At 37.8% G+C, this 24,999-nt stretch overlaps 1 protein-coding gene across 4 annotated transcripts in view; it reads left to right on the top strand.

The window, feature by feature from the left end:
* Positions 1–1,292: 1,292 nt before the first annotated feature.
* RORA (RAR related orphan receptor A) overlaps positions 1,293–24,999 on the top strand; it is a 106,254-nt gene continuing 82,547 nt past the window's right edge. For 2 of the 4 annotated variants that reach the window (XM_027851741.1, XM_027851739.1), the window contains exon 1: positions 3,140–3,238. In XM_027851741.1, the coding sequence (XP_027707542.1) occupies positions 3,208–3,238 (31 nt within the window). In that variant the 5' untranslated portion in view covers positions 3,140–3,207. Of the gene's footprint in view, positions 1,353–3,139; positions 3,239–3,487; positions 3,671–24,999 lie in introns of those variants that run through there. The other 2 variants (XM_027851740.1, XM_027851742.1) reach the window with 2 other exon arrangements.

Here is a 24,999-nt window from a genome sequence, read left to right as displayed (position 1 = left end):
GGACATCATGTGGAGCTATGGCTTTCTCTGGGGGACTCCAGGATAGATTACATTTCTTCGGAGGTGTTATGTGAGATTCCGCTTTTTCTGAGAGCTAGTATAAATTTGGGGTATAATCCTATCTAAAAGAAATACTCCCAGTCCTTTTAATTACTGATAAGTTAAAAAAAAAAGTATTATTATTTATCTGTTTTAGAGATGTATGGGAAAACAAGAACTGAGAAAAATTAGTTCAGTATATTTTGGTAAATCAAGTAAAATTTTCATTGGGTTACATGTTTTATTTCTTTCAACATTTATCAGAAATGGAAGGGGATGCTTGTGTTTATATACCTATTGTTAATTTGGTAGTCTGTTTGGGGCCTTTTGTTTCCACAGAAGATCGCTTGTTTCTTAGCCTTGTGCCATTTTTAGAGTAGCCTCAATTTTTTATCATTTCTAATTTTGTAAGTACATTTTATTAAAATGAAGTTTAACATGGGTTAAAAAATTAATACCTTTGGTATATATTTACAAATCTCATCAACATTTAAAAAAAACAGAAAATACTTGGTACATTAGATATTAGATGAAGAAGCAATAATTTTTTAAAAGGCAAGTTCAGACCTTATATTACACTGGAAAATGTCCTGGAAAAGAGTGAATCTCAAATATTTCAAGGAAACATTATAGGGTATGTAATTTTTAAATTATGTCTGATTCTGTCTGTCATAGTTACAACTGCCTGGTATGTTATGTGTCATTCTACATTGCCAATTTCATTTTAAACTGACTGTAAATAAGTACAGATAAGTATTATTAGCTTCCTTGGGGTCAGATGTCTGACGGCCAGACTTGAACTAATGGATTATATCACTTTTCAGTTCATAGTCTGCTATTATTTACAATGCCACTGTAAGTATTTTAACATAACATTTCTGTACTTTAATCCCGAGTCTGTTATTTTAAAAATGCTGAATTCTGGATGCCATACATCTTTGTTGAGCAGTGAAGCAAGGGGCATCGAAAAATACCACTACGGACAGAGTCCTTGATATTTCTCTGCCTGCTGCTTCCTTCCCCCAGTGCCCCAGGGGAAAGAAAATTATATCTGGGAACCTGCTGCAAGAAAAGTCTGGAGTTTCCTTCCCTCCCTCCCCTTTTTTCCATCAGAAGCACAAGAGAAATCAAGGGAGAAGTGATGTGTGGTCGTGTCAGTGTGATAGAGTGACGTTGCTTCATTTTGTGATGAGGTTGCATCATGGTGATGTGGTGTAAGTTAATTTCATAATTGTAAACAATACAGGGAATATGGTTGATTAGTTTGAAGTTCTTGTCCACTTCGTTATGGCTGTCCAGCTGAATTAACATGGGTATGTCTTTGTGTCACACTTTTATAATTTCCTTTTCTTATTTTCAGGATTTCATTTTCAAAGAAAAATCTAAGCAGTGTTAACTTAGTAGAATGGCTGAAATACTATGATTTTGTATAAGATGCAGTGAGCTTATGTGATTTCCTGGCTTGTACACCAGATAAAAAAAACTCTAAAGACTTAACTTTGATGGAGAATGAGTGTGAGTAGAAATTATATGTCCTTGCTTTTTATAATGTTGATAGTATGCATCTGTTAGGAATTATGGCATGAATCATGGAAAATTATATTTCTGTTATACAGTAAAACTGCAAGTGTTCTCTGTTTAATTACAATGAAGGCAAGTAAATATTTTCTGGAAAGTTGGAAATAGAAATATAGGACAAACAGAAAACAATTGGAAATTGTTTAGAGGCTCAGCAGCAGGTACTTAGATCCGATTTCTGTAATTTAAAAAAATGTTCTATTCAGTTTTATATATATATACATATATACTTGCTAAAAATTTAAAGCACATACTATTTGTTTATAACATCTTAAATTCATTGTAAAGAAATGCATCTAAAGAATAATTACATGTGAGTTCCCCATAAGGCTAAGCAGAAACAATAACAACTTACAAGATTTGGGGTTTATTTTGTTTTTCAAGTATTGGTTTCAAATTCGTTATATTTCACAAAGACAAGATTAAATTTTTTTGTTGTTGCTGTTGTTCCCAGAAGGAAAAACACTAAGTAGCATTTTTAAAATATGAAAATGGAATTTGAATTCTTCATCTTGGGGTCAGAGCATTGGTCAAGGCTATTAGGAGTAACCAGTTGTCTTGCAAACTTGGTTATGTAAAATAACTCGGGATCATCTTGGAGCAGTAGTTCCTACTGGAGGGTTGTCTGCTAAAGTCCGCGGTTCTCACCCCAGCTAACGTCTGTAGTGGGTGTGAGAAAGTCCGGAGAGTTACAGTTCTCTGCTGCTGTGTAAAACAAATAGCACATCCCCTCTGCTAATAATATTCTTTTTCGTCCGCTTAGATCCAGCAGTCTACTGTTTGCAATTCGTCCTCCCTCCCCTCCCCCCCAGCTGAGAAAATCAGTCTCTTTTGACCACCGGCGCCCAGAATCACGTCGGAAAAAATGGGGGAGGGAGAGGGAAGGGGCGAGGGATACACCCAGGAGTTTTAACAAAAGACTAGACAGCTTTTAGACTCCAAACTGGGGGTGGGGGGGTGGGGGTGGAAATTGTATTTGAAGACTTCCCAGAGGGTGAGTGAAGGTAGCCATCATCAGCAGGGCAGGACATTTCTAACCACGAGGTGGGAAAGTTGGAGTGGATGACCAGAATGGCTTTCGCAGCGTGTGTGTATGCATTACCTGCAAAATATATTTCTGCAACAGGTGCGGGACACTGGGGGTCGGGGGAATGGTTTGAGAAGAGAATAGGCGGGGGGGGGGGGGGGGGGGGGGAGGAAGGGCAACGAGAGGGGGCGGGGGCACACGGGCCCGGGGCGTAGGGGGGGGGGGGGGGCTCCCCGCCTGCTCCGGAGGGCTGGGCTGTAGGGGGAGCCCGGCGGCGCTCACCTGGCCCGCGAGGGCGGGGCGGGGCGGCCCGGAGCGAAAGGGGCGCGGTGTAAACAGAGCGGCGGCCGTGATGTCAGCCGGTCACATGGAGCCTCATATGGTTGGGGATGGCTCTCAGCGGCGGGCGGGCAGCTGCGGTAGCTGCTGCTGGAGCTCGGGCGGCGGCGGCCTCGGCGGCAGCAGCCTAAGAGGCGGCGGCGGCGGCGGCGGCAGCGGCAGCGGTAGAGGGGCTCCGCCTTCGGACCATCCGCTCTCCCTGCGCTCTGTGCACCTCGGCTTAAATGATGTATTTTGTGATTGCAGCGATGAAAGGTGAGCCGAGAGCCCGAGCCGGGGAGGGGGAAGGGGAGCGGCGAAGAGGAGAAGGGGTGGGGGCAGAGGTGGGGGGAGAGGTGGGAGGAGCGGGAGTCCTGATTTTGCTTGTCTTTCCCCAGGGGTGGGGGTGGGGGTGGGGGTTGAGGGGAAAGGGGGCCGGGCAAATCCGGGCTTTAGGTAACTGCGCTGGGGCAACCCGAGCTCTGCTGAAGGCTGCGGCGGCTTCTTACCCCCTCCCACCCAAGGTGTCGGTGCCATGTAGAGCTCCTTCCCTTCCTGACCCCGGCTGCCCCTTTCCTGCCCGGTGGTCTCTTAGTGGCAGCTGCCCTGCCGTCTTCTCCCGCCCCAGGCCGGCTCAGCAGCGCTGCCTTCTGCAAGAAAAGTTTGCAGCAGTAACTCTGTGCGGAGCGGGGAGAAAGAGGGGTGCAGGTAGGGAAGTGGGGGGCGGCTGCGGCAGGTGTCGCACCTACTGCGCCCCCCTTCTCGGCCTCCCTTTTCTACCCAAGTCCAGCCTTTGGCTGGGGAGGAGGTGGAGGGGACGGAGAAGGGGCTGTGCCCCCGAACCTGACCCAGTGCGCTCCCCGTGGCCTAAAAGCCCGGCTAGTGGGAGGGGGCACAAAATAAGGGAAGGGGGACGCGGCGCTTTCTTAGAGCTTTGCCAGCTCACCTCATAGTTATCACACCTTGGGTGGAGGGGCAGAAGGCACACTCCGCTTCACTGGGTTTGCACCCTCTCCCTCCCGCTAACCCTTGCGGACGCTTGCTCGGTGGGCAGCCCCTGAACGAAGTCCCAGTCTGACCCCTCCCCCCAGCCCAAGTCTGATCCCTAGGGCTCCCAGCGGTCCTGGCCACAGAGATCCGGCAGCGCTGGCTGCCCAGGGACAGCTAGGCCAGGGAAGGGCGGGTTTTCCAGACACTAGGACGGGAAGGAGTTTGGCTAGCCAGTGTGGGCCGAGAACAAAAGTACCCGCCAGGACCGAGGAAATGTCCGCTGGTCATTCGCCCCCCCCACTCCCTTTTTCCCCTCCCCCTTCCAAGTTTTGGAAAGCTTTAGACAGTGACCTAGGTACAGAAGCTAACCGGAGACCGACTGACACGCAGAGACGCACGCAAACTTTGGGAGCCACAGCTGCACTTTATACTGTGTGTTTTCGGATGTTTGTTTAAAAAGAACTTAGCTGCCCACATGATTTCCAGAGGGAGAGGTTGGGGTTAGCATGATTTATTGTTGCATAAGGGACAGTAAAGGCACGACAGGGTGCTGCAAACGTCGTCCTCCTTAAGTCGCCTGCTCTTTTGCCTTGTTGGCCCAACATTCAGTGTCTTTTAGATGCTGCCAAGGGAGGGGGTGACAAAGGAGACGTTTTCTATGCCTTTGTCACTGTCTCCAAAGGGGCAAGAAACCACAGTAAGGCCAGGAAAAGGGAAGTTTTAATGAGGAAGGGGAAATGTCGTGGTGTGTATTGATAACCTGTGTCAGCGCTGAAGAATATAGGAGCAGTTTTACCTAGTGTTTTCGGACACCGAGAACAGAAACGTTGTGAACATGCTTCTCACACCGACATATTTTTGGCCCTGTTTTTCTGCATCTTGATTCTAGGTTCACATCTATTTCATGTGGATAGGCCCTCTAATTATGCACGATCCATTTACCTTGGATGTTTCAATCTTGCTCCTGTTAATATGTTTTAGGTTTGATGACTTGGTTAAAGGTTTGCTACATTTGAGCTTTGTTGCAATCCATGAATGAAGGGCACCAATAACAGACATAGGTTTTACTTTTCGATCTCAGAGCTTTGCCTTTCTTAGTAGATTGGGTGACATCTTTTAAATTAATTATCAGCAGGTTGAAACTTCTTGAAAAATAAAACAGCCTGCTTTTGATTAAGTCTTCCTATGAGATGTGCAAATTTTTTATCTTTTCTCCCCGGTTTATAGGAAATGTGATTTAGCCTAATTTTTAAATGCAAACAACTAATAAAAAGAAATTACAAGTGTATATGTTGTCAGTAATAAAAGTCTTTCCAGGAATGGAATTTCTAAGGTTACAAAATTATAAGATAGTAAAAGAAAGAAAATCTTCCCCCCTCATCAGCCCTTCAGTGTTAGTATTTTCAACTGATAATTAAAAACCCTTGATCATGCAGGTGTAAAATTGCTAAGGTATATAGCTCTACTGTTTTCAGAATATATTGCTTCATTTTGTAACTATTTTTATTCTTAAAGAGATCTTGCTATATTTTGTAGAACGAATAATATTTTTTCGTTTCAACATAGTGTTCATTTGGCAGGGAAGGACGAGCAGGGTATTTTTTTAAAAATGAAATTGCATTTCACTAGTCAACTATAATCTATACTACAGATTTTCCTTTTCTGTCAGTATGGAAAGTTTATTTTAACATTTTTATTGGGTGTTGTTTATATACTTTTGCTTTTTTATCTCTAGTATAAAGTGTCATTCCATATCATCATTGACAAATAGATTCCTGAGAATTACTCCCCCTACCCCAAAGCTTTTGCCTACACATTTGTCTTGGAGTGACCTCTGGCTGCCACAAAATGATAGATTCATAGTATTGTGCTCTGAGAGAAGTAGATCAGAAGCCATGGGAATGCAATTTTTCTATAAGCTTACTTGCACAAGGGAGAAATAGAACATATCTAGGTAATTAGAATATTTTATTTTTTCCTGATCTTGTAACATTCTGGGTTTTAAAGAGATCATCTCACTTCAGTGTAAATTTGCACCAAAGAAGAACAGTGTGTCCGAAAATAATTGTCATAAATGTTTCTGTATTGGATTTAAGGGGAAAAAACACTGACATGGAATCATATTAAACACTTCCTACTGCCCTTCAGTTTGAATCCTTCAAATTGGTTCCATATGTTGGGGATTGTATGTAATTGGTTTTCATACAAAACAGAAATGTTCTTTATGTCGTCACTTTTTCTAGAAAATGTATAAGGGAGAAGAGAATGAGAAATCATAGGACAGAAACACTCTTTGTTGACTGATTTACTTATATTTTTAAAATATCATTAAACAAATCCTTCTGAACCTAAGGGAAGAAAATCCTTCCCCTGTGTTAGTTGTCAAATGAGTTTAGGCTTAAAGTGATTTTATGCTTAGAGGCAACAAATCTTCATTTGAGCAAATTTATGTCCTCATCTTTCAGTTTTGTTTTTGTTTATTAAATTACTAATGCAATTCTAATCCCATTTGGATTATTTCTAAGGCAAACTGAAATATTGAGGCATAGCATTTACAATCAGGGGATAACTTGTCCTGCACATCAGAAAAATTCATTGACAAAATGTCATGCCATAGTCTGGTATTTAAAGGAAATGGATATATTCATCATCCACAACAGGTTATATTCCTTTGCCTAATGTGTTTTCTTAACTTAGCCTAATGCAGATGGAAGTATAGGAGTGATGAGTGCAGTCGAAGGAAATAAATGCACCATCATTGAGGTGCTTTTTTTTTTTCTAGCCCCTACCATTCCTGTACAAATACAGGTTAGTTACTTTGCTACCTTGAGTATGCTTTATAGTTTAATGATTCATGGCATTTTCATCTCTAAGCGTGGCCTTATATTTTTAAAGCCTTTGAATTCCCACAGTCATTTGGTAAGAACATTGGTGTCATCATCTTATACATCACTAGCAGGGATTTCTTGGTTAGGTTGGCTGACCTTTGAAATGTAGGGTTGAAAGAGGGTGAAGGTTGCATCTCCAGCCCAGGATGGCTAAGCTGTCACTCACTACAAGGCTGGGTGTTCAGCCTTGTAAGTTCAAAGGAGGAAAAGAAATGGCTACTTTCTAAAAGAATGTAGCAGCTGGGATCATCTTGTTCTGACATTTTTCTTTTTTCAGTCTGTGGCAAAAGTAAAAGATGTTTGTCCGGTGATGGTTCTATGAGAGTTTAAAAGTGAAATGTGATTTTTAAGAGCTGCTGCTTTTTGAACATTTTTTTTTTACAGAGCACCAGGCCCCCCTCCAAAAAAAATTATACTCAAGGAAATCATAATACAATTTTCACTCGTATGGAACTTCCAATAAATAATTTATACAGAGTTGTCCCGCTTCCAAGGAAGACTAAAATCATCCCTTCATTTTTTAGATTATTGTTTCATAAAGGATGATGCTTCAAATCTCGGTCAGCCAGGCCTAATAAAATACTTTTGATTTAAAAAGTACTTTTGATTAAAGAATAATTGTGTCTATAAAATATCTTTCTGAAATAGATATTGGTAGATGATTGATTTATTCTTACTATCCTGCTTTCCCTGTTAGGAGGTGTATGGTAAAATAAATGAGATAATCAAGTAGTTAACTGAAAAGGCTAGTGTGTGAAAGGTACTACTTAACCTCAAAATGTATTGTAGCAAAGATATAAGCTCATTTTAAGATTTAAAAAGAGGTAGGCAAATAAATTTAAAACATTCGTCCTATAGGAGGATCTGCGAAAATATTGTTAGTTTTTTCCCATTTGCTATGGTAGGTTAGGTTCAGTTTTCCTGTATTTGAGGTTTTTAAAAATGTCTTTCAAGATGCTTTTAGAATCTGTAATTGCTTCTTTGTGCGAGAAATTCTATAAAAGCATATCATTGTAGGAAAATAATTCCAACAACATACATTTTACGTTTTTTTTTGTTATTTACTAGTGAAAATGAAATATGACAACTGCAGAAATGCTTTTAAATTTTAATAGTACGACAGATTGTGTAGCAATAAATAGCACCAAAATTTTCATGTTCTTTTCACATAATAATTGTCTTTTGTGTGTATTTATGGTGTGTTGCAGATGGAAAGCCAATGGTACCTGAGCTATAGATTGAAGTATCATGCTAAAAGTTTGGCTGTAAACTTACCCTCATTAAAGGATGATTTCCAAACTGTGGTTTTTTTTTTTTTTTGCATGATTTAACCCCTCATCCCCATTGCCATCACCCTTCTACTCTTTTGATCCATGCAGTGAGATTCATAATCAAAATTTCTGAATCTGTCATTATCAAGTATAACATGATGTAACATATATTCTTTGTACCAGCTTTACAGAGGTAAAACCAGAGGAAAGAGATGTCAATATATAACCAAGCATGTTATGATGGGAAATGGTCAAAGTGGAGGAAAGTTGAACTGTGATCATGTTTCTGATAAAATATAAAAACTGGGAGTTGTCACATTTTGATGACGTTAACTTGGAAAACTTAAGAATATCCAGCTGTTACCGGCAAGGAAAAAGCATATATTAAATTAATATTACTTATTCTGGATTTCATTTTTTAGCTTTGGTTTTGTTTCTGAATTTACTAAGTCTATCATAAATGGAAGGTAAATAACAATTGTTACTTATTTACAAATACCTTCAACTTTATATTTTTCAAAGTGCTTTTGCTTACGTCTTTGATCCTTAACAGCAACCCTATGACAGAGACAAGAAAGGTAATATTATTTCCTCCTTCTCCTCTCTAATTTTTTTAAACATAAAAGGAAACCGAGACTCAGCTGTTTGCCAAATGTCAAATAACTAATAGGAATCTATAGTATAGGCAGCTATGATGAAAACCCCAGGTCTTCGGACTCCTAATCCAGCTGTCTTTCCTTTTAATATTTTCCTTTCTGAAAGGCAAGATGCTGTAAGAGCTGATGTGTGAACTTATACATAGTTACTGGAATTCTCCACTGCAGTTTATGGGAGGAGAGAGGAGATTCAATTAGGTAATATTCTTCTGAACCTAATATATTTAAATTACTATTTTAAAAAATGATCCTGTATAAAAGGAGTTATTCTATCTGCCTACCGTTAGACATGTTCCTTTATGATTTTTATTAAGTTCTCTTCTGATATAAGAGGATGTAGATGAGTATCATTAAGCTTGCATGAGATTATTTGGAAGGTTGTAACTCAGATGATCTGCTCCAATACTTAATCTACAGAGAGGACTGGTCATTAATAACACGAATTGAACTATAACCCCATTTATTTAGTTCAAGAGTAGTATTCACAAATTCATAATCTAGTTTTAATATGCTATTTTAGTAGATAATTCTGGAGATGTAGTGTTCTGACTTTTGGCATTTTTTTTCCCAATCATGAATAATACCTAAGAGAGAATCCTTGTAAACATATTCAGAAGAGATCTTTTGAACAGGACCTGAAGGAAGAGCTTCTAAACTAGATGGCCAAAAGCCTTCTCATGGCATATGCCATTTCCCTTCACAGACATTTCACCAGAGCCTGGTGAAAGGGATACGGAGGTAGTTGGAACGTTTCATTTGTACTTATTTGACTTGTATTATAGCACGTAAGACCTGAGTTGTGGGGGGGAGAAAGAATAATAAAAAGTTGTTTGAAATTTCTAATACTTTTTTTTCCTAAACTTTGAGGCTGTCCTACTTTAAAGCTCATAAATTAGAATGTCTTCCAATCCCATCTTGAGTTAATACCATGTCTTTGCCTCTTACTGTGCCTATATAAAAGATGTTAGTCATTTTCTTATTGGAAATTAATGTTTCTTGTCAGTTTGAAATTAATTGTTGTAAACTTGGGTAAATCAAAGATAAATACTCAACCTAATTAAAGGTTCATAAGGAAGTTTGAATATGATGGCTTTCAGCACAATTCTGCATCAGCTCTGAGTCAAGGATGCCCTCTAGTGGCTTCAGGCACATGAAGGATAAAAGCCATGATATCTCGTCAATGATTATCAATGCAGCTAATGGCAAAGAGAACAAAAGTAGGGATTGTTTTCTAAGTTGGGATAGTGTACCCTGTATCTCCCATCATAGATATATTTCAAAATTATGCATGCTTAATCAGCTGCACAATTATTTAGAAAAAATCAGATGAAAGAAAAGTACTCCTCTGGAGGAAATGGGAAGATTAGTAGTCACCTCTGGTTTTTTTTTAAAAATAAATTTAAGTTAAAAGAGGTGATGGCTTTTTTTCTTTTAACTCTTCTTGGCTCTATTACAGAAATAACTATGGTCTTGTGCTTTGGGGGGAAAATAGCCAGTTATGGACCTCTGTCTTACAAGAGCGGAGCATCGTAAATTTAGAGCTAGAACAAGCCTCGGAGCTTACCTTGTTCAACCTCCTCATTTTACAGATAGGGAAACTGAGGTCCAGAGAAATGACATAACTTGACCAAGGTTATAGAAATAGTTGTAAATCCAAGTCCACTAAATCATGCTGCCTCACTTACGTTATATTTCCGAAGTTTTATCCTGCATTCTTTAAAATACAGCTTCTAGCCTTGACTGATTGTCTTAGTGCTTTCATTCCTTAAATCAGGAGACTGCTTTTTTTTTTTTTTACAAAAAAAGGGGAGGGGACTGAAAGACATAAATTAAAACAATTTAAATGCTAAAACTGACAGCCTTTTCTTGCAAAAATATGTAAGAAGTTTACTTGATGCACTTAAATATGTTTAACTCAGCTGATAAATATAGTCTGTATTTCTTGATTTAAGCTCAGTTCCAAGTTCTGTGAGAAATACAATAATAGTTACTTGGGTAGAAATGCAATTGGTTTTCATAATCTTCAGAACAAATGGTGCAATTTAACAAGAGTTTGATATGAAGTTGTACAATTACATATGAAAAAACAACAGAATATAGTTTAACTTTCCTGTTGAGATCTAGATAAAAGCTTTTACTTCCTGTTTCTTTATATATATAATACAGTTTGCTGTCATTGTTGCTTTTAAAAAATAAAATGTTTCAATGAATTTTATGCCGCCATTGGGCTCTTATCAGAACTTTAGTAACAATTGTTGTTCTCAAACCTGTGAGTATTAGCAGAGTTCATTTCTTATTTTCACTATTTCGAGAAGCATTGTGTCAGATGGATCATCTATAAGGGTTTCACAGAATAGTAGCTCAGGTCATAACTGAATGCCCCTCTAATTAAAGGAAGAGTGCCTTATGTGATGTAAATCATCTTCAAAACAATCAGCATTTACTGTAATGTTTATTTTAAAAATTATGCAGTAAAGAACAAGTCTATGTACATGTATAAATTAAAATATAACATTTTTTTCAAGCTGTATTTTTTAGTATCCTGCTATTTCAAGGGTTCTTAGCCTTTTTTATGTCATAAACAGTTTCAGCAGCCTGGAGAAGCCTATGGACCCCCTTCTCAGAATGTTCGGTCATTTTTCAGTCATGTCTGACTCTTCGTGACCCTATTTGGGTTTTCTTGGCAAAGATGCTGGAGTACTTTGCCATTTCTTTCTCCAACTCATTTTACAGATGAGGAAACTGAGGCAAATTAAGTGACTTGCCTAGAGTCACGCAGCTAGTGTCTGAGGCCAGATTTGAACTCAGAAAGATGAGTTTTTCCAACTCCAGGCCCAGTGCTCCATCTACTCTGCCACCTAGCTGCCCCCTTCTCAGAATAATGGCCTTAAATTCATAAAGTAAAATACATAGGGTTGCTAAGAAAACCCATTATATTGAAATATAATTATCAAAATTTATATTTTAAAAATAAGTTAGGAACTTATGTGCTCTATGAAAAGTATTAGCTTCTACCCCCATCTCAGGACTTGAAACATGCATTGGGAAATTGAATTCAGCTGAACTGGTTGTCAGTTGCTGTACTGAGAGAGTTTTGTAAATTCTGTCAAGTGAATGTCATTTAAAATAGAATTGAATATTTAGGAATTCTAGCAGAAAAAAAAATAAAGGTTAATATAGTTAAGGCCAATATAGTACTTTTGTTTATGGAGGGTACTGAGCATTGTTTGCTTCAAAGGAAAAAAAGGTAGGAAATAGGTTAGATTTAAGATATTGAATTAAACATATGCTTCCTTTATTTAGTACATGTAATGTACTAGTAATTTAGTAATGCTCAGTGGTACTGAATAAAAACAATTTTTTCTCTACTTACGTCAGCTTTTAACCATTATATTGATTTTGTCTATGCGTGGTGCCTACTTGAGTTTAAGTTGGTTTGGCTTGTTGATTAGAGTACGAATGAGAGTGGGCAGACATGAAATCATACCAGAGAGGGCCAGAAGACCACTTTTGTGATTGATAGTTTATTTATATGATCTGTTTGTAAGGATTTGTTCCTATTCATACTAAGAAGCAGTTTGCTTTGCCTATGAACTGTGCTCCTGTGTGTGCTATGGATTTCATAAATCATACCTTGTTATTGTGTGGACACTAAACAATACATGTGGTTGTTCCATAGAAGTTAGAGTAAATTCAAAGTCTTGGAGGAAAACATTAATATTTCTCCTATACTCAACAACAAACAAAATGTTGGTACCATGGGACTGTGGTATAGTTAGAAGAACACTGGGATTGGGAGACAAAAGATTTTGGGTTTAGTTCTGCTACCAGCTAGTTATATGACCATAGACAAGTTGCTTAATTCCTGTGGGCCTCAGTTTCTTCCTTTGTAAACTGAGAGGGTTAGATCAGATAATTTCTAGGATTTCTTCATTTTTCAGATTCTGTGATTCCATAAAACTGTACCAGATGCTATATGATGCTGCTAGCCTCTGATACAGTGCTAATTTGTTTTTGTTTTCTGGTTCAAGATTTGTTCAAATTTTCTCTCTTATTTATCTTTCCCTGCCCCAGATACCAAAAAAGTTGAGTCCAAATACCATCTAATCAGCTACTGGTTTTCAATTTTGTAATAGATTTTTTTTTTAAAGTAGGTCTATAGAATTACTTTGTAGCCTACTTGGCTAGATTAAGTATTAGGTTTTCTTGAGTAATAATAAAGGCTTCCAGACTGGGATTTTATACTTGACACCTGTACCTTGATTATCAAATTCTAGCCCCAAAGCCTTTTTTTTTTAATGGTTGGGTTAAAACGCCTAAAATGTACTTAAATTGTAATTCAATTTAATAAGCACTCATTGAACGTTTACTATGTGCCTGACACTATGCTAGGTTCTGGGAATCTGAAGACAAAAATAAAACTTCTATTATCCTCAAGGAGGTTACATTCTGCAAGAGGGAAATAAGAACCTTAACACCACTTTCAGTATTATATCACTAATGTACAACATTAATTTTATTCCTTCAGAAACCCCAAGAAATGGAAACTCTTTTGGCATTCTGTTCTCAATTGTAACGGACTTTTTTTGTTGCTAAACTGTAAAAGAGAAATAACATCTAGATTTTCTTATGACACAAATATTATATTTCCTTACTTTGGAACTGATGACTCAAAATTCTTGGTTTACCTTAAAATATAATTTTTTAATCGTAGGTAGACATAAGTAAGGGTTGCAAGAGGTCAGCAGTATCAACTTGTATTTTGCTTTTGTGGAGTTTCTGCCAAAAGTATTTCCTGTTGTCCAGTACTGCTAGAAGCTAGTCAATGAGCCTGAAAAGTGAAGCCAATTTGGGGATACTATACTGCTCATGATAACAAGAACATTAAAAATTAACACATTCCATGTTTAAAAATAGAGGCATCCACTTGAGAACTTGTACATACATAATGCACATACATGGATGCACTTTAAGTAGGTAAGGGCTTATTGGACTAACGGCTCTGTCCAAGAACATGAAAGAAACTATTTTTTTCCCTAACTTAAATTGTGCCAATACCAGTGAGTATTTTCTAATTGTGACATTATTTAGAGAAATATTTTGTTTGATAGGAGCCCAAAAAATGATGTTTCAAGAGTAAATGTTTGTTTTATAGACAAACAATTTCAAACTGAAGTGTTGGGTTTCAGCCATTGTTACAAAACAAATGAAGTTATTTGAGATCCTAAAAGACATCCTAAAATTTTGTGGACATTCTCACAAGTCTACTATCAGCCAGTCAACAAGTATTAAGCACCTAGTGTATACCAGGCATTGTGCTAAGCACTGGGGATACAAAGAAGAGCAAAAATGCAGGTGCTCACTAATGGAGGCAGAAACATGCAAACAACTATGTACATAGACAGTAAATGAAATGTGATCTCAGAAGGAAGGTATTGGCAGTGGGGGTTGGGGATGGAGAGTGGGAGGAGACTAGGAAAGGCCACTTACAGATGGTGGGATTGGAGCTGTTTTGCTTGCTCCCTGTGTTCGTATTCCTTCTTGGGTGAGGCTAGTAATTCTCCTATGATTTCAGTGTTTCCTTAATAGAAATCTTGGTTAACCAATGTTTAGACAGTAAGATGGTTCGAGTGTTTTCAAAATGTTTTATTTGCAAAAATATTTTCATTAAGGTTATTTTCTGCTTAAAAAGTTTGATTGGAGACCAGTGTAGATGTTACCTGAAGGTGTTTACTGAAAATTCAGTTGTTTTAATTGTATTTTGAGCACATCATTATTCTATAAGAGTACTGTGGTAATCAGTAAGAATCTGGAAACATGTTTTTAGAGGTTGATGCTTGTAAAAGAGGTACCATAATGAAACATGGGTGTTCAGATGTAAAAATTGACTGACAGCTCTCCTTGTAGGCATGCTAGTAACAATAAAGTCTCAAAGTTCAACATCAAAGAGATCCCAGCTTACTTTTCAACTGACTTACACATCAAAGAGCAAGAACGAGACAAAAGAAACTGTATTGAGATACATGGCTGCTTTATAGCTAGATCCCCATGGAATCATAGACGACTCTCTTTATAAAGGCAAAATAATTTTTGCACATCATCTTCATTGCATAAATGACCAGGAGCAGGAAAATGGAGTACACCATAGCTTCCATAGCTCACTATCAAATTTTTGTTTGATTAAGAAAAACAGAAATGTCTGGTTTTCTTGTATTTCTCTATGGCATTGCCAATTATAACCTAAATTAATGCAATATAGGGAGAAATCCACCTAAAAATGTGTTTATGTGGAAAGTACATTGGATAGAAGTGGATTTTTCCTGATTGTACTTGTTTTCCTAGGTTTCCAGAGTATGGAAATTGAGCTTATTGTTTATTTGTTTTTTTCCTCCTCCCCCTCCCCCTTTGTGGGTAGAATTTTGCTGAATCAGACTTAACAGGTGTGTGGGTGCATGTTAAAGAAGTTTAGACCTGCTGTACCAGCTCCTAAATTAATCACTATCTCAGCTCTAGCACTCATTTTAAGTATCTCAATGCCACATGTGGACAGAACAATTGTCTTATGGTTTGCCTTTCTTGTTTCTTCCTTAGTATTAGATCATGAATAATGTAAACCAAGTGAGTGTGATAGGTAATTTGAAATAGTGTACTGTTGTTTTTGTGTATCAGCATTTGACATTTGAAGTTCTCTGTAGTAGTATGCCCTTGAATAGTTGTGATTTTCTATGAAATGATTAATAAATGCAAAGCTTATGTTTAATGATGTTAGAGAGACTTAATAAATAGTCATATCATTCATTAATAAATGGGATGTTCTCCTGGAAATGGTAGTATATTAGTAAACAAAGTAAGAAAATTAACCATTGGGAACTTAACTTTTGGAGTTTATGTAGACATCACAGATTAGAAATCATGAGGTGTCTTTGAGGGTAGTTAATATGCATAAAACTGAATTAGGGCACCTGATTATTTTCCAAGGTCATTTATTCTAAGGACTATCATAAGAGAACCTCAAAAGAAAAAGATTCATTTGAAGGGTCCAGGGCAAGATTGTGTTTGGAGAGACATTTGATGTTAATAATAAAATCTGTTGCTTAGCACAGTGCCTAGCATGTTGTAAGCCCTTAATAAATGTTTATTGAGTGATTGATTGATTGATTAATGAAGGTTGATTGTAAGGTGATTGATGTTTTTCAGTCCCAGGGACTGTCTTAAGACCATCTACTGAGTTGTAGAAGAGTTGCAATGGTGTATAGGTCATACCTTCACCAACTACCTCACAGGCCCTTGAAATTTTAAAATACATTTGTGTTAGTCATCCATTTGTCCAATAGCTTTTTAGAGTATATTTCTTAGGAAGGAACAAATAACTGTTAAATCAATGACAAAATATTAAACCGCAATTAATTTTCTCTTTCTTAAAAAACTAATTTATACTGAACTACCATTGTAGAATCACCCCTTTGGTGGGGGTGGGGAGACAGTAATAAATTTAATCTTCTTTTCTTCAGCCACCTGAGGGCACAAACACTGAGCAGATTACTAAAATGTTTAAATTTACCCAGGCCCCTGTTCTATATGGGTTACCCTGGGAAAGTGTTCACAAGGGTTATTTGATTCTGTGGCAATAAAAAAAGTAACAACAGAAGACAGAAAACAGACTAATAGCCAGTCAATCAGATTATCCATAATTTATATGCTAAATTGAAACACTTTTTTAAAAAAAGCACTTGTGATTCTGAAGGAGGAGACTAGTCATTTTCTTTGAATTCTCTTAATCTTTAGAGAAAGTAGATTTTGAGGACTGGACCATTGTTGCTGGTATGTTTTTGAGGATTTTTTTTCTTTCTTTTTGTAGAGACTAGAGTTTAATATCAAAGCATGGTTTACAAAGGCTTTGTGATTTGGTCAGGAATCTTCTACAGATAGTTTTTTCTATCCTTTCTTGGTCAAAAGAGCGGTAGACCAAGCTGACAGGGAAGAATCCCCTTTGGTGATGACTTCTATCCTGTAAAAAATATCCTACAGAGTAGCAGAATTTCTGGAGCTGTCCCATTTCCTTTTTCAGGTTAAAACTATTGCCACTAATTAATCAATCAACAAGCATTTATTATGCAGGCAATAATGGTGGCTTGGGAAAATTTTTACTGTGTGGTAAACCTATCTGGTATTCTAAAAGCTCTATGCCCTTTCATATGGTTTGTATCACCTTCCATAACCCAGAGTCACAAAGGGGGAGATGGTCCTAATCATTCCTTTCCTTGACTCCAGATTGGAACTTCAATAATAATAGTAATAAAGGCCCAATTTGGATTTTCATTTTATGCCATCTGTTTGACACGCTCATTTCTATTATAATAATCAAATGTATTAAGGATCTCTTCCTTCCTGTATTCAGGGTCATTATGAAAGAAAGATAACTTGTGGTTGGGAAATAATCACTTTCCTTAGCATTCAGCACTCTGGCATTTATGTCTTCTTTCATCACCAGTCTTTTTCAAATATCAGTATCAACTGAGAAGGAAAACTGTGGTCCATAACTTGCTTCTTCTGTCCTATCAAAATACTTAATTGAGCAAGCCAATTTGGTATATCTTAGTTTACCAGGACCTTTTGCCCCCAATTCTTACAACAAATAAGGAAATCATTGTGTCGAGAGTCAGTCAGTACAGTCATATCCTGGGGTTTCTGGTTCTTAACACTTTTTTATTAACTAATCAAAAATAGATTGAAACAAATAATCTGTAAATAGTACTTTTTGATGATACAAAGCCAAACAAGTAAACTAGCTAACCATGAGCCCTATTTCATTTCTTCAATAGATACAATATTTGTGACTTTGGGCAGGAATGAAATCTCAAAGTTCCGGAACCCCTATGATGCCAGGAAATCAAAATTTAAAGGAGGCGAGCAATGTAGTGTTGTGGAAAGACTGCTGAACATGGATTCAGTAAACCTGGCTTTAAATATGTACTTTGCCTCTTAGAAGCTGTGAAATCTTGATTGAGTCAGGTGGCCAGATGGGAAAGTGGCTAGTGGAGGAGGGGGGAGATTTAGAAAGGTTTCTTGTGAAAGGTGGGATTTTTCCTGGGACTTGAAGGAATCAGGGAGGTGGGAGGCAGAGAAGTTAGTCAGAATGAAAAGGATCAACAAGTAAGGCCAGTGTCACTGGATCATAGTATGCTGAGGGGGAGTATGGTGTGAGAAGCCTGAAAGGGCTGATGGGGCAGGTTATGAAAGGCTTTAAAAACCATACAGAAGATTTTATATTTGATCCTGGAATTCATAGGAAGCCACTAGAGTTTATTGAATGTTTGGGAGGGAGAGGAAGTGGAGAGATGACATGGCATCTTACTTTCACAAAAGAGATAAATACTTTTGTTGCTATTTTCTGTCATCTTGTTAATACTGAGTTTTGGGGATTTTTTTTGTTTTTACTTTTTTATGTTCAAATCTCTCACATAGATATGGGACATATGGTATAAAATGTGGATCTAAATCATTTTCCTACCAGATTGGTAACCACTTTCCCAAGTGCATTTGTTAAATGAATCCTTTCTCCAGTTTTTAAAATTTGCAATAGGCTGATTGAACAGTAATTTTTGCCTTGTATACATTTACTTGACTCTCTGGTGTTCCTCACCTTTTCTTCTGGTACCAGAAAGGCTTAATCATAACTGCTTTGTAATGTTTTAAAGTCTGAGGTTGTAAGACTACCTTCATTAGTTGTATTTTTTTTCTCTCCAGTGTGACCCTTGGGCTAAGGTTTTAGTGTAGAATAATGACTTAATATGTTTCCTATAGCATATTTGCATTTTAAATTAGTTCTTTAATTCACAAAGGAGTAGCTGAAATAGAATTCTTGTGCCTTCACAGCTTGGGCAAGAAGATATTTTAGGGGAAAGTAAGAACAAACTTACCAAGTAAAAAGTTGCTAATACTAACTGTTGGTCCAAGTGCATGTGTGTGCATGCGTGCGTGCATGTGTGTAGGTGTGTGTGTATATATATATATATGCATATATATATATATATATATACACACATACTCACACGTGCAGGCACATGCAAGCACACACATGGAGCAAGAAAGAGAGAACCACCATCATCCCAGTTTCACAAGCTCATAATCATGATGTCATCTCGGACTCCTTACTCTCATTCCCAATCCCCTTTATCCATTCAGTTGCAAAGACTTGTCAATTCTGCCATCATTATCACTTTTCCTATACATGCCCCCTTCTCTGCTCTGACCCTGTAACCACTCTAGTGCAGGCCCTCATCACCTTACACTTGGACTATTGCAGTAGCCTTCTGGTTGATTTCCCTGTCTGAAGACTCTCCATTCCAACATATCTTCTACTCAGTTGTCAGGTTCTCCTTCCTTAAGCACAGGTCTAATCGTATCATCTCTGCATTCAATAAACTCCAGCGGATTCCTATAAATCCTCTGGCTTTTAAAACCCTTCCTAAATTGTCACATTCCTATGTTTCCAGTATCCTCAGACACTCCATCTCCCACATGGGGACATTTTTATTGGCAGTCCCCCATGCTTGGAATGTTCTCCCTCCTCATCTGCACCTCCTAGATTTCCCAGCTTCCTTCAAGTCTCAGGTAAAACTTCTACAAGAAGTCTTTCCCAATGCCACTTAATTCCAGTGCTTTCCCTTTGTCGATCATTCCCCATTTGTCCTGTACATAGCTTGTTTGTACATAATTGTTTGCGTGTTGACTTTCCCATTAGACTGTGAGCTCCTTGAGGGGCTCTCTTTTGCCTTTTTTTTTTTTTTTTTTTTTGGCATCCCTGGTGCTTAGCGCAGTGCCTGGCACATAGTAGAGGCTTAATAAATGCATATTGACTTACTGACTTTTTACACCTTCCCCTTCACCCTGTCTACCCACATACTCAGTGATCCAGTGACAGTGGTCTCTTTGTTGTCCCTCACACGACATAATCCATCTTCAGACTTCAAGCATTTTCACTGACTGTCCCCTATGCCTGGCACTCTCTTCTTTCTCATCTCCACATTCCAGCTTCTCTGGCTTCCTTCATGTCTCATCTAAAGTCACACCTTCTATAAGAAGTCTTTCCTACAGTTTATCCTTTCTATATTGTATCTGTATCTTATTGTCTCCCTCATTAGACCCAGGTCCTTGAGAACAAGGACTCTCTTTTGACTTTCTTTGTAGCCCTGGCACATGGTAAGCACTTAATAAATACTTATTGACTGACCAGATGACTAAATTGTTAATGGTTAGGGCCCTTTCTGAAATTTTGATTGGGGAACACATACTTTCACCTATTATAGGACTTGGAGGTGAGTATTTCTAGGCTCTGTCTTTACCATTACTTCCTTCATACTGTTTCCAAATTGGTATTCTCATTCATAGATCTGACCAGGTCACTTCTCTACTAAAAAAAAAAAAAGTCATCAATGACTCCTACTGCCTGTAGAATAAAATACAAAATTCTCGGCCTGATAAGATCCCCAATAATCTGGTTCCCATCTGTCCCTTGCATCCTTGCAGTTTCATATGATATAAAGTTGGGGTTCTTTACTCCTTCTCTGATTCAGTCAGGCTGTCTTGTTAGTCTTTCCTTATACACACTGGCCCATTTTCCATCCTATGCCCTTGCAAAGGAATATGGAATGAGTTGTTGTTCAGTTTTTCAATCATGCCCAACTCTTCATGATCCCATTTGGGATTTTCTTGGCAGAAATATCAGAGTGTTTTGCCATTTCCTCCACTAGCTCATTTTACAGATAAGGAAACTGATGACATGCTTAGGTTCACCCAGCTAGTAAGTATCTGAGGCCAGATTTGAACTCACAAAGATTTATCTTCCTGACTTCAGGCCTGACACTCTATCCACTGTAACACTATACTCTCTCCTTAAGTAAACCTCATGGAATTCATAGATTTCTTCCACACAGGGCCTTTCTTTCCCCCTTCTCCCCCCAGTAGTTAATAATCATTCCTTCATGAAGCTGCTTTGTATTACTTTGGCTATACCTATCTGTGTATGTATTGTAATTGTCCTTCCCATCACCCAACCCCAGCAGAATGCAAGAATGTAAGGGTCTTAAAGTCAGAGATGATCTCATTTTCACCTTCGTCTTGTTCACCTTGAACAGTAAGTACTTATAAATGTTTGTTGAAGCCTTAGTGATCGAGACCACTACCTTCTTTTTACATGTGAAACTGAAGGGTAGCGAGGGGAAGTAATTTTACCTGTTTCCCAGGTAATAAGAACCAGCTACAGGATTCCATCAGAAGTCAGGCTTTTGCCACTAGACCACGTTGCCTACCTCAGAATCGTTAATCATAGCCAATTTTTATATATAGAAATGCATTTTTCCATGATCATCTTGGTAAAAGCAAAGGTGTTTTTTAGTGCAAGAAAGTCATTACTTGGTGGTGTTTAGTTTTATATTGTCCCGTGTGGAATGTGGACATGAATAAAGCATCCCACCACCAGAATCCTTTTTGCACATTGCTCATTACAAACCAAATCAGTGATTTCATTGTGATGTTGCCATGATGAATGAGGCAGTGGTGTTTGGCTTATGCTGCCAGGAGAAGGGAAAACGAGTTTTTCTAGTGCCATACCATTCAGTCACAGTTCTCACAGAAGGACGGAGGAGTACCTCTTTGATACAGAAACCCTGTGGTCCTGTTGGTGCTACAAGCGAACATTTAAATTAAAGGCTGTAGTCAGCTTTCAAGTATTGACTATTGAGGCAAAAAGCTGAACCCACACTCATGCATTTACTCAAGCTTGTTAAAATAAAAATTTGCTCTCAGCTGGGCTAATGTCACAGCTAGTATAATTATTATATTGAAGAGTGCTGTTTGAATTTGAGTTGGTGTAGCATGCATTTATTTAAAGATAGGGTTGGTAATTTAATTTGCTTTAGTAAGTACTTATACTTCTCAGACTGAAAGGTAAATATTATTCACTGCTCTCTATTGGTTGTGGTGGTGTTTTTTTTCCCCTCTTCTGTTAGTGGTAAACCAAATCATTTGTTAAATTTTATCAAGGTCAAAACCTTTGTGAATTTAGAATCTAAGCTCCTTGAGGGCAGGGACTGGTTTCCTTTTTGTCTTTACATATCCAGTACCTCTAGCACGGAGCCTGGCATCAAGTAAGCACTTACTAAATATTTATTAGTTGAGGGACTGATAGACAAAACTCAGATGTTATACTTTCTGACCTACTGATAACCAGAATGTTCTGCTTTCCTTCAAAAGCTTCTAGCTTGCTTGGCTCATTTAGGTCCTGTATCCTCACCCCTAATCCTCCTTTTTAAAGCTGTTTTCCAGAATTATTACTTTGATGAATCCATGGTTTTATCCATGTGGGTACTCCTACCAGTGACATACTCCCCAACTTCTCTACCTATTCACATGCTGTGCAATTTTTACGCTCATCTCTCCATAAATTCTCCAAAGATGATCCATTGAAAAAATTCTCTCCAAAATGACTTTTTAAGTATAAACAAAATGTTGTGAAATTTTAGAAAACAGCTATGGAAATGTAAGATAGTATTGTGACAGTTTCAGCCAGATGTGCTCTACACTGCATTTTTTAGGCTCAGGCTAACCAGAAACAATTTTATTTGATATTAATTTATATCCAAGTCATTTCCAGCTTGGAGAGAGATGTGCAGACTGTCATAGTACCCCAGGCTTTCAAATATCACTGGGATAGCATGCTCTTTGACCTTTGCCCCAAGATTTCAGGTTGCATTTATAGTAATCTACAGAAAAAAAAAAACTCACAGCATAACAATACGGGAATGAGTTAGCATTCCAGAATGTTTTGAGTAATCAAGTTACTCTCCCATTCCTTCTGGACTATTCCCCTACCTCCTGAAAATAAACAAAGGGGCTTCCTTCTTTTCATTGATACCTTAATTCTTTTTCTGTGAAGAAGGATGCATTAGCCCGCTAGCCATTTCATGACTAGTACAGAAGTTAACTGCCCTTAGAATCCCTAACAAAATCACTTCTAAGCTGGGAAGGCAATGATGTAAACAAGACAATAGTAATTTTTTAGGAAAAGTTTCAATATGATCATTAAACCATTTCCTTAAGAAAACTCTTTTTGTCCAAAGGGTTTCCCAAGAATTTTGGACAGAGCTCTAGAGGCAAGTATAATTTACTCATGTTTTTTTAAAAAAAAAAATTCTCCAATGTATTATTTATTTAACATTGTTTTCTTTTTTAATTTTCAGTTCTAAATTCTCTCCCTCCCTCCTAGTCCCTCATCCAGACACTAAGAAGGCAAGCAATATGATATTAATTTGTACATGTGCGATCATGCAAAAAACTTCCATATTAGTCACATTTCAAAAAAGCAAGAAAAATAAAGCGAGAAAATTATACTTCAGTTTGTACTCAGAGTTCATCAGTTATCTCTCTGCAAGTGGATAACATTTTTTCGTCATGAGCCCTTTGTAATTATATTGATCAGAGTAGCCAAGTCTTTCACAGTTGATCATCATTACAATGTTTCTGTTACTGTTCACAATGATTTCCCGATTCTTCTCACTTCACTTTGCATCAGTTTATATACGTCTTGCCATGGTTTTTTTTCCTGAAGCTACGCCCCTCATCATTTCCCACAGCACAATAGTACTCAGTCACAATCGCATGCCACAACTTGTTCAGCCATTCCCCAATTCGTGAGCATCCCTTCAATTTCCAATTCTTTGCCACTACAAAAAGAGTAACTATAAATATTTTTGTACATGTGGGTCCTTTTCTCGTTTTTATGATCTCTTTGGGATATAGACCTAGTGGTATTGGGTTAAAGAGTATGCACAGTTTTATAGCCCTTTGTGGCTAGTTCCAGATTATTCTCCAGAAAGGCTGGACCATTTCACTACCCTACCAACAGTTCATTAGGGTACCTATTCTTTCCTCATCCCCTCCAGTGTTTGTCATTTCTGACAAGTGTGAGGTGGTACCTCAGAGTTGTTTTAATTTGCCTTTGTTAGTCAATTAGCGATTTTAGAGCATTTTTTCATATGGCTATATAGCTTTGATTTCTTCCTCTGAAAACTGCCTGTTTATGTCCTTTGACCATTAATCAATTGGGAAATGGCTCTTATTTTTATAAATTTGACTCAATTCTGTACTCAGTATATATTTGAGAAATAAGGTCTTTGTCAGAGAAACTTGGTGTAAAAATTTTGATATTATTCCATTGTCTTATGGTACCTTTTAGCAAAATGTAGTTTCCCTGATTATCCCTCTTAATTGTCTATTTTTGCTTTTGCTTTGTGTGAGATCATGATAGCTACCCCTGCCTTTTTTTAGTTTAGCTGAAGCATATTAGATTCTGCTCCAGCCCTTTATTTTAACTCTGTGTGTGTCTTTCTGTTTTAAGTGTGTCTCCTGTAAACAACATATTGTTGGATTCTGATTTCTAATCCATCTGCTATCCACTTCTGTTCTATGGGTGAACTCATTCCATTCACATTTTAGTTATGATTACTAACTGTGTTTTTCCCTCCATCCTGTTTTCTTCTGTTTCTTTTTCTCTGTTTATCCTGTCCCTTCTCAAAAGTCTAATTTGCTTCTAACCACTGCCTACCTTAATCTTCCCTCCCTTTTATCATCCCTTTCCTTTCTCTTATCTCCTTCTCCTCCTCTTTCCCTTTAACTTACATTTCTAAACACAACTGAGTATATTTTGCCAATTCCAATGAGAGTGAGATTTAAGCATTGCCTGCAACCTCTCTATTTCCCCCTCTACTATAAAAGCTCTTACTTATATACCTCTTTTATGTGAGAAGATTTTCCTCATTCCACCTCTCCCTTCCCCCTTCTCCCACTCCATCGCTCTTTCTCTTTTTTTTGGAGATCATTCTAACATAATCAACTCACATCCATGCCCTCTGTCTATGTAAACTCCTTTTAACTGCCTTGGTAAGGATAAAGTTCTTTGGAGTTACATGTATCATCTTCCCATATAGCAATATAAACAGTTTAACTTTATTGAGACCCTTATGATTACTCTTTCATGTTTACCTTTTTATGCTTCTCTTGAGTCTTGTATTTGAAAGTTAAATTTCTGTTTAACTCTGGTCTTTTCTTCAGGAATTCTTGAAAGTCCTCTGTATCATTACAGATTCATTTTCCCCCCTGAAGGCTTATACTTGGTTTTGCAAGGTAGGTGATTCTTGATTGTAATCCTAGCTCCGTTCCTTTCTATAATATCA

Source organism: Vombatus ursinus, unplaced genomic scaffold (genome assembly GCF_900497805.2).
Source record: "Vombatus ursinus unplaced genomic scaffold, bare-nosed wombat genome assembly UNPS02009205.1, whole genome shotgun sequence".
Taxonomy (NCBI): Eukaryota; Metazoa; Chordata; class Mammalia; order Diprotodontia; family Vombatidae; genus Vombatus; species Vombatus ursinus.
Note: the sequence above shows the minus strand (reverse complement) of the source record. Positions and strands in the feature narration are given on the sequence as shown.